The sequence below is a fragment of the Aethalodelphis obliquidens genome, unplaced genomic scaffold (genome assembly GCF_003676395.1).
Source record: "Aethalodelphis obliquidens isolate GAN/ISIS:26980383/991018 unplaced genomic scaffold, ASM367639v1 scaffold39, whole genome shotgun sequence".
Taxonomy (NCBI): Eukaryota; Metazoa; Chordata; class Mammalia; order Artiodactyla; family Delphinidae; genus Aethalodelphis; species Aethalodelphis obliquidens.
Genome location: NW_020837983.1, coordinates 4,817,812 through 4,835,222, shown reverse-complemented (window position 1 = coordinate 4,835,222; position 17,411 = coordinate 4,817,812). Strand labels below are relative to the sequence as shown.

At 45.6% G+C, this 17,411-nt stretch overlaps 1 protein-coding gene across 2 annotated transcripts; it reads left to right on the top strand.

The window, feature by feature from the left end:
- The first annotated feature begins 513 nt into the window (after nucleotides 1-513).
- GEM (GTP binding protein overexpressed in skeletal muscle) lies at nucleotides 514-12,528 on the top strand. Of its 2 annotated transcripts, none has more exons than XM_027131406.1 (5): nucleotides 514-768; nucleotides 2,169-2,571; nucleotides 8,306-8,382; nucleotides 9,173-9,377; nucleotides 10,874-12,245. In XM_027131406.1, exons 2-5 carry the CDS (start codon nucleotides 2,178-2,180, stop codon nucleotides 11,149-11,151), a joined length of 954 nt encoding a protein of 317 aa, XP_026987207.1. In that variant the 5' UTR covers nucleotides 514-768; nucleotides 2,169-2,177; the 3' UTR covers nucleotides 11,152-12,245. The 2 variants fall into 2 exon arrangements, with proteins under 2 accessions (XP_026987207.1, XP_026987208.1); XM_027131407.1 differs by having other exon boundaries at nucleotides 526-768; nucleotides 2,169-2,508; nucleotides 10,874-12,528.
- The last annotated feature ends 4,883 nt before the right edge of the window (nucleotides 12,529-17,411 follow it).

Below are 17,411 nucleotides of genomic sequence, written 5' to 3'. Positions count from 1 at the left end.
CGGGAGCGCCGGCAACATTTAGCACAATCTGCTTGGATCCTTAATTAGGTTATTTTTCAAGACCTTTTCAAGGTCTTGTCCCCTTTCCTCAACTTCCTCTGGCCCCTTCTCTCTGGGTCCCTGTCAGAGGAGGGAAACAGAGCAGTGTGGGGCTCCCCTCCATCCCTCTTCCAGGAAGAAAGGAAAAGGAGCAGAAGAGGCTGTTTTCCTTGCAGAAGATGCGGCTAACACAAGCCGTGACCGCTCAAGGTGGCTCCAGCCCCATCCGAAGGGCTAAATCTCCACGCGCGCCCGGCGGATCCCTGTTTTGTTTTCTGGCGAAACTGGGTTTCCAATTCAAACCTGCCCCTTCCTCCATCCTTTATCCGGACAGCTCGCAAGTGTTTTCCTGGGAAGCGCGATTATGTGGCACTTAGTGTATTTTCTCACCTTCCTGTGTCCACCTGGTCAAAATAAAATAAAACAAAGGAGCCCGGGATTGAACTGTCGTTATTTTTTAAAAGGGGAGAGTGGGGTCACATGATGGCGAGTAACTGATTCAGTGAAGTGGCTGCAAGTCCGGGTTTGCTGCACAGCCGGCCCCTCCCGGCGGGGGCGCTGACGTCACGGAAAAGCCCCGGCGCGGGTCGGCCGGGCCGGTATAAACCGCGGGGCCGCGGCGGCTGCGGGCGGCGGGCTCCGGCGGAGGCACAGGCGGCGGCAACGCGCGAGCACCCTTGCGCTCGGCGGCCCCAGCATCACAGCGCTCACCGACCCTCGGACGCCCAAGTAAGCCAGGCGGCCCGCGGGGGCCCTCCCGACTCTGGAGAGGGTTGGGGGGCTGGTTGGGGAAGGGATGGGCGTTCCCAGCCCGCAGAACTTTCTAAGTTGAGAAAAGAGCCTTCGGAACGTGCTGTCCGCACTGTGGTTTTCCAGGTCGGGGGCAAAGTTTAAGGTGCAAAGGATGCCATCTGTCATCAGCAGGTTCCTTGCTTCAGTTCAGGAAGAGGGCCACCTCCTCCTACAGGCTGTGGTCAGAGGGCAGCCGTCAGGCTCTGGTTGTTTGAATTCAAGTCGGCCAACGGGGGCGCTGCTCGTGAGATTAAAAAACCCGGCTGATCATCGCGGTCAGGGTCGTACTTAGGGTCATCGACGGGTTGGGGTGTGGAGGGTGGGGGTGAGCGTGGGAAGGGGAGTGTCTGCGCATTTCTCGCTCTCCCGAGTGAATCTTGCTGATTCAAATAAGAACGCTCCTACTTTATCTCAAGGAGCCTGGGAGTACAGACCTCCGTGCAAGGGGGACCTCCGTGCAACTTTCCCTGGGGAAAGGGAAAGTTGTAGCGAAGTTGTTGAATGTCTTTGGGGAGAGTCTTTGACCTGATGTGCTTCAGAAAGGTGGAAATCTGAGTTGAATTAAGGAACTCTTGAAGCGGACATGGTTTAATAAGAGTGAAGCATTTTCTCTGCGAATTTGACAGGTCTGAACCTGAGCGGGTCGTTTCCCTGCCAGAAAGACAAGGCATGGGGCTGGGATGTTTTAAATGTGATATCCGTGGACAGGAGGGCAGAGCTGAGGCGTAAACCTCAAACAAATTCTTCCCCCCCGCCCCCCCAAATAATAGCTAATTCAGGCAGCTGGGGAGCATCCGGGCAACTTTACTAAACATGGAAGTTCCAATAATCGCTTGTCCAGTCCAGCCAGGGGGAGTGATGTCATTGTCACGTGTTTCCCACTGAGGCCCACTGGATGCTGGTGCAATTAAGAGCCATGTTTAGACAAGAGCAGCTAATCTGGCCAGCTGGTCCCCAGCTGCATTAACTTGTTGCTTTTCAAGCCATCTCTGGAGGCTGTTGGTTCCTTCTGGCTGCCTCTGTGCCAGCTCTGAGTGGGGAATCCCCAGGCTTCCTTGAAGATGGAGGAAGCCCCAGGGCAGTGGGGGATATTAATGGCATTTTTTCCTCTTTGCAAGTGACAATCTGCCTGAGGAGCTGGTAACAGAGTGTGTGTGTGTGTGTGTGTGTGTGTGTGTTCGGTTGAAAGCCTATTGACGGCTTCATTGGTGTTCCTTGTGTTAGGGTTACTTGGGTCTCACCTTATGTAATAGAACATCACTGATGACTGTGTTTAAGCCCCCTGAGCTCTCACTCATGCTTCCTAATGCTAACACCTTGGCTGCTTTGCTCTCTAGGACCCAACGATGACTCTGAATAATGTCACCATGCGTCAGGGCACTGTGGGCATGCAGCCGCAGCAGCAGCGCTGGAGCATCCCAGCCGATGCCAGGCATCTGATGGTCCAGAAAGAGCCCCACCAGTACAGCCAGCGCAACCGTCACTCTGCTGCCCCCGAGGACCACTGCCGCCGGAGCTGGTCCTCCGACTCCACGGACTCAGTCATCTCCTCCGAGTCCGGGAACACCTACTACCGGGTGGTTCTCATAGGGGAGCAGGGGGTGGGCAAGTCCACTCTGGCCAGCATCTTTGCAGGCGTGCATGACAGCATGGACAGTGACTGCGAAATGCTGGGAGGTAGGTGGACCAGCCCCAGCGGGCTTCTGTGGTCAGCAGTGGTCCAGGAGAAAGAGCGAGTAGGTGGGTCATTTATCTGCAGAGCTGGGAACTGCGGTTATGCATTCTTGGCTCTGGCTCGGGAGCTGAGTCCCCACAGAAGCACTGGCATGAGCCCCTGGGACAAGAAAATGAAAATGCTCGTAGGTAGAACCTGGGCCAGAAAGGGAATTTCTTAGATTCCAGCTCTAAAGGGACTGGGGAGACAGATTATAGAGGGCAGAGCCAGAGGGTCAGGATCCCACCTCTGGCTTTTGCCGTTTCTGACCTGGACCTTTCGAGAACTGAGTGTAGACACAGCCTTTTTCCATGGTGACACCTAAAACCAAACCGATTTGAAAAACTGTTAGGATGAATTCACTAGTTTGTTTATCGCAATATTAGAGGCTTTTGAGGGTATAAAGTCATTTAAAATCTGTATTTTAAATAGCACATTTAAAAAAAATAGTGAAATACAACAATGATGATACATATATTTGTATAGAGTCTTACAGTTTTTCAAGACAACTTTCCCTGTACAATCTCATTTAAAATATTTATTATTTAAGCCTTGATTTCCAAAACTAATTTGAGGTGACACAGTCTCAAAAATTCACATATTCCTCAAATATGTGTAAAGCATAGCACTACATTCTGGGAAGTGAGATGAGGATCCTAATAGTCGATGGTTTTCATACAGTGTCTTTCAGCCACGGCTCCTGTCTGAGACAATGCCAGGGTCGCTGTGTGTCCCTGTTTGCAGCTGCAGAAATGAAGGAAGAGCCTTCCAGTTCTCGGCTGAGCGTAGAGACAGACCATGTCTGTCTCTACGCTCAGTTGCAACTCACAGCTGAATCACAGACTTCCGGAGTAGGAAGATGTCTTAGCGATGACTCGGTTCTGCCCTCTACTTCATGCACAGAAATCCTACTCCTTCCTCACTACTGTCAGCCCATTTCTACTAAATGTTTATTCTTCCATTGTCCGGGAGTTCACTGCTTCATGAGGCAGCTCCGAACTGGCTTTAAACGATGACTCACTGATGGAACATTGATTTCTTTGATGAACGAGGTACACCATACATACCCTCTTAGGAAGGAGCTAAGTGTCAGTGGCTATAATTCAGAGCAGGATAAAATTATATGAATACCTTAAGAAGTAACAATAAAGTGCTTTGGAGACGGATATAAAGGAGAGACCAACCAAGAGTTTTTGTTTGTTTCTTTAGGAGGGAGGAATTGAAACAGTTAGTGGATAACAGACTTTCAAAAATGTTTGTCTATTAGAGTGCAGTGGTATCTATCCAGAGGGCAGTATCCCCATAGGCATAGAGTATTAAGAAGATTGACCCATCCCTGAAACTTGAGAAGGCAGGCTTCGGTATCTGGGAAGCTTCTTTGTTTAATAGGGAGAGGGGGCAGTTGGTAGAATCCTTTCCTTATCTCCTCAAAGAGGGAAACTTGGGCAACAAGAAGCTTCTCAGCTGACTCATCCTACCTAATGTGTCCTATTTGAGTAACTAAATTTATACTGTCTAGGGTTACAGCCCTTACATATAGGTGGCTATTGGAATCACTAGTTGGCTTTTATGTTTCCCAAGGAGAGGGTTTTCCACGGCATTTCACTGCATTGTTCTTTTTTCAGCATTAACCATAAGAAAAAAACTACACAATACTCTCATCATCATTTCTCCAAATAAAGATGGATGTTGTTAAGATTATATTGCAATAATCTTATGACTCTCTGTGCACGCTTAATGCCGTTCATTCATTCATCCATCCATCCATTCATCCCTAAACAGTTACTGAACCTATACCGTGGAGCTTGATGGGACACTCTGAGGACATACAAAGAGTCACGGGGCTTCTTCCTTAAAGATGCTTACAGTATATGCAGTAGAGATCAGCTATAAATCGATAGGATGTGATAAGTGTCTTCAAAGAGGTACAAGGGCAGTGCTGTGGGAATTCAGAGGAGAAAATAAATATTACTTCTGGCTGTGAAAATCAGAAAAGGGCTCATGGAAGTGGTGGTCTCTGAGCTGGACCCTAAGGACCACTAGGTTTTGGAAGCCCTGAGGTAGGTGGAAGGCATTGCACGTGTGCACAGGGAGTACAGGAGAGAGCACCGGACTCGTAGCCTGATGATGTGAGTTTGGACCCCAGTTTTGACACTGACTTAGCTAGGTGCCCTGGAGACAAGAAACTTACCCTCCTTAAGCGTCCTTATTAGTAAAATAGAGACAATAACTATTCAAAGTGTATTAAGAGGATAACAGGTGCCTGGCACACAGTAAGTACCGAGTGAACGAACATTAGTGAGAGCTGATTCTGAATCTGTTGGTTCCTTTCCTTGGGCTTATCTTCCACAACTGGACCTTTCATTGCTTGAAGTCCTCATCCACTTTGGTCCCTCTTGGCTGGGGCCCCGTGATATGTGCAGAGGAGACGTGAGCCACTAGAGGATAGGGCAGTATTCGTAAGCAGGAGTTCCTTTAGGGTTCGTTGGGATCCTCTGCGCTCTGAAAGCTGAAAGCAGTTGAGAGTTTTTTTTTGTTTTTTTTTTTTTTTTTTGCGGTACGCGGGCCTCTCACCGCTGTGGCCCCTCCTGCCGCGGAGCACAGGCTCCGGACGCGCAGGCGCAGCGGCCACGGCTCACGGGCCCAGCCGCTCAGCGGCATGCGGGACCCTCCCGGACCGGGGCACGAACCCGCGTCCCCTGCATCGGCAGGCGGACTCTCAACCACTGCGCCACCAGGGAAGCCCCAGTTGAGAGTTTTGAGGGGAGAGGGTTGCCGGAGCCTCAGAACTTTCGAGGGGCTGCCTTAGCCGGTTCTAGCGGGTAAGAGAACTCTTGGGCAGGTTCACACACAGCGCTTGAGCCAGTCTCGAGCAGGATGGTCCTCCAGGCACAGTGGGGGTCAGATGCAGAGAGACAAATCGGGGTGCGCTAGTCCAGGGAAGATGGCTGCAGACAACAAACTCCATCCCACACCTCAGGATGATCTCTCTTGCTACACAGGGTGTGAGTACACACCCCTGGCTTTCATGGAGAGGGCTGGAAGAATGAGGACTCCCCAGACCAGGTTACTGAAAAGCCTTATAAGCCAATAGGCCTTAACCCTTTCTCCATACACCTTCACCCAGAGCAGATTTCAAAGGACTCTTCCAGAATTTTATATTCTTTTATTTCCCCTCTTCTCACCCAGTTAACCCTTGAAAAGGCTGAAAGGTGGGGACTAAGAGAGGAAGAGAAAATAGAGCTTTGGTTGCAAGCAGGTCCTCTCCTGGTCGCAGAAGGCTCTCAAGCAGGATGCTTTGAGTGAGAAATCCTTGGGGCATGTGGCCAGAGGTGATACATAAGCCCAGGTGCAGGGCATATGCACAAAGCAGGGCAGAGGTGTATTGCTTTAGGCTTTTGGGTTTTCGGCACAATGACTTTCAGGCAGAGGTAAGTCCAGTCAGAATGATCCTGTCAGGAACTTTCCAGAACAGAAAAGCAGTTTGGCCTTATTTTTGCAGCTGGAATCTTCAGTCCACTTTTTCTCTAGATTTCTTCTGGTACCTCGTAAACCAAGAGGAAGTTTGAGTTTGCTTTTCCCCTTAGCTATTGGAATACAGTATGTTTCCGTCTGAACTACTAAGGATTGAAATGAATCTCTTGTGCCTACTGTTGCGTGGTGAGTGATGAGCTGAGGGCAGAGAAAGTGCTTTTTTGAGTTTTCTGAGTGCAGGGAGGTCTTTCAGAGAAAAGAGAAAAACTCTGAGGTGGTAAGGGGCAGTCAGCTCCCCCGCCCCCTACCCCCATCTGTGCTGCTCAAACTTTGATGATTTGCACTTGGTTGTATAAAATTGCCTGTTGAGGTCATGAGGACCTCTAGTAAGCCAAATTAGGCATTCCACTGTGATCCCATTCGTGATATATATTGTGGATGGCAGACATTATGGGAATAATAGATTTAAAATCCCCCAGTGGGAAACTGTTAACATCATTTAGAAGAATGACACCTAAAGAGATGGGAAAACTGACAGAAAGAGCCATTCCTGGCTAATTTTATTCTCATTTGTCCATATTTTCTTTTCTTTCCCTCTCCTGATTCTAATTCTTAGAGGAAGAAACATTGAACCAGGAGCATTGCTTTTTATAAACCCCTCACTATTATGAAACAGGAAGTGCCCTGGTTCCTACAATGCAGGGCTCTTAAGCTAGGATTTACCTATGGTAGGGAATGGCAAGTATGGCAGGAGCCAACTTCCTCCATCTGAAGAAGTGATGATAACAGCTAACACTTATTGCATTCCTACTTTGTGCCCAGGCTTAATATATGTAACTGTCACAGCCCTGAGGTGTGGATACTGTTATCAATCCCATTTCACATATGAAGAAACTGAGGCTCAGAGAACTTAAGTAAGCAGTCCTGAGCCAAACAGTTAATAAGAGATGGCACCCAGATTTGAATTCAGGTTTGCTTGTGCTCACAAGCCACAATGCTATATTTATCATTTATTCATTCATTTGATAAGTATTTACTGAGCACCTGCAACCTACCAGGCGCTGTCCTGGGTGCTGGGGGAAATAGCAGTAAACGGCATAGATGCAAGTCTCTGCCTTAACATTCTGGAAGGCGAGAGGGACAAAAAATAATAAAATAAGTTAAATGGATTCATGTTAGGTGGCAGTCAGCACAATGAAGAAAAATGAAACAAGGAAGGGAGTAAGGATTATTGGTAGCAGAGAGGCGATGGAATTCTAAATAGATGGTCAGGGAACACATCCCTCAGAAGGAGATGAGGGAACAAGTGTTCGATATTTGAGAGAACAGATTCCAGGCAAAAGGAACAGCAAGAAAAATGGCAAAAAATCATTATGAAGATCATAATTCTCAAATGGTAAAATTCAAAACAGGAAACCTCATTGTGACAATAGAGTGGGTATGGGTTCAATTGTGTGGGACTGGTGGGAATCTCTCTTGCAAAAATCCCAGTTAACTCAGTTAATCCCCCCTCTCCCCACTCCCACTGAGTTTTCTGGGATGGAGCTGCTCTGGCCCTTTGTACTGCATTCACCCTTCGCTTGCATTCCATCTGGGCTCAAGTGCAGGGGGAAGGTTTCCATTACTAAGTAGAGCTGGAGACTGCACTTCTGTTCTACTTAAGATGGAAAAACAAGGCTGTTTATTCCTAGGGAACTGTATTTTTTTTTTTAACGAAGAAAACTTCGCCAAAGCAGGGCTAGTTTCAAGATTTTTTTCTTGCACATCTCAAAAGAGGAGAAATGTCTCTGAGCTGAAAGCTCCTGAAATGGCCAGTGAATGTTCAGTAATCACCCCACTGAAAGGTGCAGTGGGTTTCCATGGAAGGCTTATGAGCTGGGTTTACAGTTCTGCTGGGCAGTTAGGGTTTCTCACGGCACCGTCCGTGGACTGTGAGTCAAAAGCAGTAAAGTGAGTTTATTCTCATGAATGCCTTTACTACATAAAAGGTATAGAAATGATGAAAACAAATGCCTTTCATTTCAAGCATTTAGGTATACACGTTCAGAAGATGTAGGTGTTCTCCTTATTACTAAGCAGAATACTGGAGGAATATACGTAGAATGTTGTTGAAGGTGATTAAAAAAATAATTTGCCTGTGTGAATATTTACACAGTTTACTCTGTATATTTACGTAATTAATTGCATATTTAGTAAGTTTATTTTCTGGCATAATTTTCTACACCCTTTTACAGAAAAGTGTTGCCTATTTGCCTGCCTCCAGGATCACTGTTCTTTCTTTTCCAGAAGATACATATGAGCGAACACTGATTGTTGATGGGGAAAGTGCAACAATTATACTCCTGGACATGTGGGAAAATAAGGTATGCAGAGCCTGTAGCTCTCTGTAAATTCCTTTCAGGGCCTGCCTTCCAACAGGCTGTTTGGGGCAAGGGCGACATTGCCCTTTTTGATGTTGCAGATGAGGTGGACTCATTTTCTTGATTAAAAGCATTTACTTCTGAAGAATGAAACTGTTCTAAGGAACAAGTCGTTCATAAATGAGCTCTGAATAACAAGCAAGTTGCAGTGATTTGCCTTTAGTTCTATTCAAGAATACAAAAAAGTGTGTTTGTTTTAGGGAAAGCGCCAGTAAGTATGGATGATAATTTTAAACTACATAAAAACATATTATATGAAGCTGACACTCCCACTACTAGTTTTCAACATTTGTTTTTTAAAGGTTTGGGGTTTCTGAACCCATTTGCTAGACCTTCTGTTTATTAAGAACCCTCCTATGCTAACAAAAGGATTCTTCATTTTGTCACTTACGGGCAAAAGAGTTTTATGGAAGCCAGGAAGGACTCATTTTTGGTAGTTTAAATAAAATTGGAAATATTGTTTGGCAGACTCTTTGTATAATTTATCAACTCAAGCTGTAGGAGGAATCATAAAGTAAAACTTTTTGGCATCAGTGCTGTCTGAGCTAGGAGTCTTTACAGTCACAGACATCTTGTAGGCATGGAAGACTGATGCCTTTTGGAGAGTTGGTTGGAGAGTTTTCTTCCTTTCTCATATCAGCAAGGGTACTTTAGGATAAACACATTGTCTCTTTCAAACTAACACCTCATTTACCCGGCAAGTCTGAGCTCATGGGAGATCTCATTTTATCAGGGGGAGAATGAGTGGCTCCAAGACCACTGCATGCAAGTCGGGGATGCCTACCTGATTGTCTACTCCATCACGGACCGAGCCAGCTTTGAGAAGGCATCTGAGCTTCGAATCCAGCTCCGCAGGGCCCGGCAGACAGAGGACATTCCTATAATTCTGGTTGGCAATAAAAGTGACCTGGTGCGGTGCCGGGAAGTGTCTGTATCAGGTGAGAGGAGTGGTGCCAATACCATAGAAACTGTCTCTGGGTCACCTGCATTTTCCTTCCAACAGTTGTTCTTTCCTTCCTCTTTCATGAAGCTGGAACCAGGGACATATTAAAATGCCACATGGAGTTTTATGTATACTCTCTAAGGTGCCCCCGTTCCCAGCAGATCATCTGTTCTACCAGCAGGATTCCAATCTCCCTATCCCCAAGGCTTTCCCTGGAATTCCTTTAGGGAAGAGGTCATGCTCAGGGGTTTACTGGCAGTCCCCAGCCTTCGCTCCTTGTCCTTTCTATTCTCCAGGGAGATCTCAAGAGTCCTGGGAAGTGAAAGTAGCATCTTCAAGCAAGAAGGACGGGAACTTTGATTTAGGGGCACTGTGAGAGTCTCACTGAGATTAAGAATTCCACTCTGGTTGCCTCTGGTTCCTGTAGACCCGAGAAACACCCTCCCAGCCCTTACCCTTTGCTTCCTAAGTTTCAGTTAAGGCATCAGTCTGATGGTGTCACGTATCCTTTGTCGCACTTGGTTCAGGGATAATTCCTGTTTGTTGAGTTGGCACCCAAGTGCCTTTGAGGGCCCTTAAAATTTTATTGGCCTAATACAGATTTGGTACGATGGTAAAAAAATAAAATACTGCATTGCCAGGCTCCACCCAGGAGAAAAGAACCCTGTTGAATACTTAATTGACCCAACCAGCTTGGGAATGTCTTACTCTTAGGAAATGACCGTCTACAGTAGTCATTTTTTTCCAAACCAAAACTTGGACACCTGGTCATTGAACACAATAGAACATTCGAAAATGAGACTTTCAGAAAAGCTTGTTTGGATAGATTGCCATAATTGTATCGTACTGTGTGAAATTCTCCAATTTTTTTTCAAAATATCTCATCAAAGCTTAAAAATTTTTTTTTCAGACAGGAAAGTCAAATAGTCAGATTCTTATTTTCAATTCAGGAAACTGACTCAGGAGAAAGAGTAAAGAACATGAACTTGAGAGTGAAGCAGGCCTGGATTCACACCTGTCACTTACAGGCTATGTGAACTGCCTCAAGTTTTTAAAGGACCACCTCTCTCCCCTCCAGTCTCATCACCTATCTGAAAGGGATAATGTATTCTTAAAGATTGTTGTAAACATTAAAAAAATGTTTATAAAGTATTCAACCCAGTTCCTTATGGGAATCAATTTAGGCTATGGCTTTGACTAATTAATATTCCGATATTTGACGAAATTGGAGTTTCACACAGTGAATTTAGTGGGCCAGATCTAAAGCCCACCTCTCCTGTTTCCAGGAACCTTCGTGTGAGAGTCTTTCCTTCTGTTTAAGCCCTGGGAGGACATGTGTCCCAGTGGCCTCTTGTATCCATCGCATGTATGACTGACTCAGAGTTCCCTAGAGGACCATTTAAAATTAGGACTCATCCAGCTTGGCTTTCTGTGTGTAGGGTCATATTCTGCAGCCCCCCTGACTTTCTTCTCCCCTCCTTTCCTCACCAGAAGGGAGAGCGTGTGCTGTGGTGTTCGACTGCAAGTTCATCGAGACCTCTGCAGCTGTCCAGCACAACGTCAAGGAGCTGTTTGAAGGCATTGTGAGGCAGGTCCGCCTCCGGCGGGACAGCAAGGAGAAAAATGAGCGGCGGCTGGCCTACCAGAAGAGGAGGGAGAGCATCCCCAGGAAAGCCAGGCGCTTCTGGGGCAAGATCGTGGCCAAAAACAACAAGAACATGGCCTTCAAGCTCAAGTCCAAATCCTGCCATGACCTCTCTGTGCTCTAGGCACCCGGAGTCATCCAATGTCCCCCAGCGGACATCACTGAAGGCCATTGGGACCCGTAATCTATATTAGATTGGATTCTTAAGTATTGTTAGATGTGGCTTCCCCCGTTATTAGCTGGGAACTAACGTGCTAGGCTGATGGGCAGCAAAATGCATGAGAAATGAAAGAGCTTTGTGAAGACTCAGTATTTATTTACAGGAAAAGCCTGACCTTTGCTGCTTGAACACCCAAGACTCATTAGGGGACATGGTTGGTGTTCACATGTGTTTCCTCTCTCCTTTGGCTAGTAGAGAATTGAAGCCTACAAAATAATGCCTAGACAAGAATTTTTCATTATTAAAATTTTGCCTGGTGTTCTGTTATGTGAATTTGAGGCCGATCAGTGGGTCATAGACAAATATAGGAAAGCCATCGAAGGAATTTTTCAAAGGAGGGAGAACTTCTTTCTCTGTACCTTATATTTGTGGAGCTAGGGTTGCGGAACTGGGTTCATCACGATCTTCACTGTTATTGCTCCATGAAGCTGTGAAAAGAAACGATGGACTTGCTGGAAACTGAAGCTTAGTAAACAATTTTTGTTCAGTGCCCACAGTCAGGGATCCAGAAGTGTATAGGATTGGGAACTGCTACGTGTACCACTAATGGGTTCAAAAACTATATCTTTACTACTGTTGTCTTATAATTTTTTATTTAAAGGAAAATTATTTTAATCAAATTCTATTTAGTCAAACCACGTTTTATGTTGCATTATTTTTAAAATCATAGGGCCATCATAAAAAGATATTTTTAAAATCTAAATTATTGAGAACCTGGAGTGCAAAATACCAAATTTTTAAATATAATCGAAGGTCTGCAGTTTTATAAAACACAAAACATAAATACTTCCAGCATTTTGGGTTGACCCTTTTATGCCACAGCTCTGCTCTATTTATTATTATTTTGCAAAATAACAACCATTTTAACATTTGATAAAGCATATTTATGAACATGTTTCTTAATAAGAAAAATGCCCATTTTATTACCATTTTCTATCTTTTTCAGAATATTCAAGTTTTTACCTATATGTCTTATAATAAAATAAATAAAATCTTTGAAAAAAAAGACATTCCGAAATGTTTTTCCTCCCGACCCAAGATGATTACGATCATTTTGATGTAGCTTCTAGAGCAAGCTCATTATAAAGAAACTTACCTATTATTTTATTTCTTCTCTTCATTGGCAAGAGCCCAGTCATCATCTGTTTTAAAGAGTATCCCTGACATCTCTCCTTTGACATGTGATTCACAATAATGCAAAGTGATTTTCGGCTGATACAGTTAGCAAGTATTTGAGGTCATGTAAATGCCAAGTTATAGTAAAAGCAAGATTGACCTTTACTTTGGTCTGGCAGATTCCTGACTCCACAGATGGGCTTTGCTTTGCTCCCCAAAGGCTCATGGTCCTAAGCTTGAGTAAAGCATTAGAGGAAATTATAAAGGATTAGGGAGGAGCAAAAGGAAACTGGTGATTTTCAGCCTGAGCTCTAGCCAGGCAAGGCTTTTAACCAAATTCTCCTCCCTGACATTTTTACAACTGGACATTAACACGTGGCTGCTTTCCAGTGGTGCTGTGTAGCCCTTCTGCTTCAAGGGTAGGACTTCCTGCTGTTCCCCATTCACACCTGTGGCCACCCCCCCAGCATGCTCTCTCAACTCCCTATCTTTCTGAGTTTGTAATCAGACATACACTAGTAGTGACAATCAAGGGATCTTGCATATTGCCCAAAGCGACGCAGTTTTACAAGGTGTCTCTGCTCTATTTTGTTGGCCCTTTCTCCTCCTTTTTCCAAGTTGGGAGCAAAGGTTCCCAGCTCTGCACTTTGCATCTTTGAATTGGTCGAGGAACCAGTACAGGGAGGTGATAAGAGTAAAGATTCAGGTTATACGGGCCTGGGATGAATCCTGGCTGTGCCATTTGACATGTGTGTCATTGGAGTAGTTAAAGTTTAAAGCTTCTTGACTATTAGTTTCTCATCTGCAAATGGGGTTGCTAATAATACCTACCCTGGAAGGTTGTGAGATGGATGTCTTTCAGTCTGCCATACCGTAAAGAGCTCGAGAGACGGCAGTTTTCATCGTCACACATCTTCCATTCTGCATCAGTTAGTTAGTTTTATATGTCTGGAAACTCAAAATCAGGGGCCACTATGTCTTCTCCTTTTCATTTCTTTACTCTCTGCAATACAGTGCTTTGCATATATTGAAGCTTCTTATAGTGTTTATTCTTGAATGGTTCCTCTCAGTGGCCCCACGAGGTTGACAGGACATTTTATAGCAAACAAGTCCAGGGGGATACTAGTTCAGATGTGAAATGTCTGGGCTAGGACTGGGGCCCAGATGGAACTCATTTGCATCTTCTAGTATCCAAAACCATTTCCTATACACACAGCTCTTTTCATCCTCATGGACCATCCCCACACACACCACACACACACCCCTCTACACAGCACACACATATAACATACACATACAGCAAACACAGTACATATATATCCCACAGCTTTTCAATCTGGTTTCATCACTGTGGATGTGTGACCAGGAGGAACTTGCTTATCCTCTCAGCCTCAGTTTTCCCATCTGTGATGTGGGGATGACAATATCACCTACTTCACAGTGTTGTGGTGAGAATAACGTGAGACCGACAAAAGTTCTCGCCCCAAGAGAACTCCCACGACTTCTCCAACGCAGCATTCTCGCCTTCATTCGCTCACACCTCCTTTAGATTTTACTGGGCACCCAGGCACCATCAGGTGCCGGGAATATAGTGACGACTAAGACATTGTCCTGGTCCTCAGAGTAAAGTTGACTGTCCCATAAAGCCAAAGAAGGTGGCATTAGAGATAGGAAGAAAATTAACTGTGGGAGGATTATACCTGGAAGGCACTAGATTTGCTGCCATTAGATAAAATTCAAATGAAAGAAAAATATTATTAAAATGATTGGATTCAGTGTGGAAAAGTAAATTGGGCTATTTTTTTTTTTTTTTTTTTTTTGCGGTATGTAGGCCTCTCACTGCTGTGGCCTCTCCCGTTGCAGAGCACAGGCTCCGGATGCGCAGGCTCAGCGGCCATGGCTCACGGGCCCAGCCGCTCCGCGGCATGTGGCATCTTCTCAGACCGGGGCACGAACCTGTGTCCCCTGCATCGGCAGGCGGACCCTCAACCACTGCGCCACCAGGAAAGCCCAAATTGGGCTATTTTAAAAAATTCCATTTTGGGAAATGAATTAGGAGCACTGGAGAAAAGTTGGATTTTAAGCATCCTACATTTTCGCTCAGTACATGAACTACTCAATACAGGGAACAAGGCAAATAAAATCACTTGGCAAAATCCATGCAGTGCCTGCTTGTGCAAAGGTGCTGTGGAGAATACACGGTGGGAGAAGGCAGTCTCGCCTTTAAGAAGCTTATGATATAGTTATGACATATTGGTGGGAGGGGGGCATGGTGTGAATGAGGACAACTGTACAAATAACTAGAATATGACATAGAAGATAAGAAGGGGCCATGGAGGCATGTGAAGTAAGGTGGTTGGAGCTTAGACGGGAAAAAGAATTCCTTTCTTGGCTGGTGCAATCCTGGAATGCTTCTTGGAGGAAATGGCATTGAGCTTCATCTTGAAGACTACTCAAGATTTCCACAGGTAAGATTGGTTAAAAGAAAGAAAAATGGAGAAGTTGGCCTATGTAAAGAAAATAACATAAGCAAGGGCAGAGAGGCAGGAAAGAGAAAAATCTGTTGAGGAAAATAAAAGAAGTCCAATTTGACCAGGAGCTTCCTGGAAGGTGGTTATGTAAATGGTTAAATATGTGAGGCTTGGAATTTTCACATTCTTACTTGTTAGGTGTAGTGGGTTGAATTGTGCTCCCCCAAAATGCATGTCTACCTCAAAATGTGACCTTATTTGGAAATAGAGTCTTTGTAGGGTACTTAGTTAAGGATCTTGAGATGAAATCATTCTGGATTTGTGGTGGGCCCTAAATCCAATGAGTGATGCCTTTATAAGAGAAAAGAGAGGGAGACAGATTTGGACACAGAAGAGACATGTAGGGACGAAGGCCACATGAAGATGAAAGCAGGGATTGGAGTGATGCAGTTCCAAGCAAGCAACACCAAGCAATGTCTGGCACAACCAGAAGCTGCAGAGGGAAGGAAGGATTCTCCCCTAAAGCATTCTGAGGAATTATGGCTCTGCTGACGTCATGATTTTAGATTTTTAGCCTCCAGAACTGCAAGAGAATACCAAGTTTATGGTAACATCAGTAACCCTAGGAAATGAAATACACTGGGTTATTTAGGGCAACTTAGCCTCTATAAGCCTCAATTTCTTCATCTGAAAAACAAGGATAATACCCATCTCAAAGGATTATCACGAGGATTAAATGTAAAGCGCGAGAGTGACTAACCAGGAAGATAAGAGGGGAGCAGTCATAGACTACGTCAATTTTTCAGGCTGAGAAGTTTGGACTTAGTTCAGAAGGCAATGCAGTTTTTGAATATTGACAAATAGGGTGTGACAGATGAGTGGCGCTGCTTCAGTACGTGCCCCAGGAAAGCTGACCTGGCAGGAACCAAGAGGCACAAGACCATCCCCTCCCCGCAAGGAGACTGTGAGGAAGCCTCAGGAACACCTGGCCTAGCGTACCGAGTACTGTGCCCTGGGCAGAGGGAAGGAAGCCGTCCAGCAGGAGAAGCATCGATGTGTCCCTTGGATTTATGAGTACACATATCTGGCAGGGTTCAAAGTTTTGTACAAGGAGTGCTCCCAACGCGGTCAGGCCTGATACCTAAATAGCCAGACAGCAATGCAAATGAGAGAGAGAGAAAGATAGAAGAACGGGGCGGGCCCAGGTGTCAGCTGAGGCCCTGGGTTACAAGATTATACCGGAGTAAGGGGGAGGAGTCTGACTTTGTGACTGCCTAGGAAACAGCCACAGTACAAGAGACCCGAGACCATCAGTAATAGTCCAGTTTAACTCCTGAAGCTCTGAGGAAGTAAATATTATACACCTGCTTGCCCTGTCATGTGACTAGGGAGAAGGATGGAAACCAAGGGCTTGAGGAGTGCCGTTGCACACACACGTGACTCTGCATGAGTGTGCGTGTGTGTGTGTGTACGTGTGCCGGTGCGTAAGTGTATGTGTGTGTGTTGAGGGGCAGAGGTGGGAAGGAGAGGGCTCACAGCTAAGAGAGTAGAGTACTGCAAGTAGAATAATTTCAAAAGTCAACTAGAGGGCTTCCCTGGTGGCGCAGTGGTTGAGAGTCCGCCTGCCGATGCAGGGGACGCGGGTGCATGCCCTGGTCCGGGAAGATCCCACATGCCGCGGAGCGGCTACGCCCGTGAGCCATGGCCGCTGAGCCTGCGCGTCCGGAGCCTGTGCTCCGCAACGGGAGAGGCCACAACTGTGAGAGGCCCGCGTACCGAAAAAAACAAACAAAAAAAGTCAACTAGACTCTCATCTTGCTCCACTTTCCAGTATATTCCCCAAAATGCTGCTGCTGTCAGTGGTCTTACTTACTTCAGCATCTATCAAGGAAACTGAGTATTTATGAGGTGTGTGCCCTTTCAGAAACTCAAGATGATTTGTAACTTAAGTTTGCTGAGATCGTGGTCAAATAAGTGGAGACAAAAGTGAACCTGCATCTTTCGTGGTGCTGGTGTTTTTAACCACTTGCTCCGAAGTAGAGAAGCGACCTCTTCCTGTCAGGCTTTCGGAAACATGGAAATTCAGGCGGCCTGAGATGTACTCGATCTAGCATCACCCAGAGGCTTCACGGTCGTTGTTTGACTTGCAGAAATCTGGCTGCCTTGTGGGTAATTTGAAACAGTTTTGAAGGGCACTTTCTTGCAGGGTATTTGTAATTTTAGCTACACACATGCACACACATGCACATACCTTCCTACCTATATATGTGTGTATATGTACACACACGCACACATTTACAGCAGCCTCATTTGAAGAGAAACCATAATTGGAATACCGATGGCAGATGTTTTAAAATAAATATCTGATGAGGGAACTGTACCCCTCACGTGAATATTGGCAAAAGGTACCTTATCAGGACTACCACAGACACAAAGACACAAAGCATGTTGTGAATATCAGAAAACGGGCAAGGCAAAGAGCTGTGAGGCCTGCAATTCGATAGTCGTTTAGCTTTTATTTGATTAAAAAACACAGTCAGGGTCTTCCCTGGTGGCGCAGTGGTTGAGAATCTGCCT

Bases quoted from the DNA above. Each gene is read 5' to 3' on its own strand.
- GEM (XM_027131406.1), top strand. From the start codon at position 2,178: ATGACTCTGAATAATGTCACCATGCGTCAGGGCACTGTGGGCATGCAG. The intron at 8,383-9,172 runs GTATGCAGAGCC...TCATTTTATCAG, and splicing joins TGGACATGTGGGAAAATAAG to GGGGAGAATGAGTGGCTCCA. The intron at 9,378-10,873 runs GTGAGAGGAGTG...TTTCCTCACCAG, and splicing joins CCGGGAAGTGTCTGTATCAG to AAGGGAGAGCGTGTGCTGTG.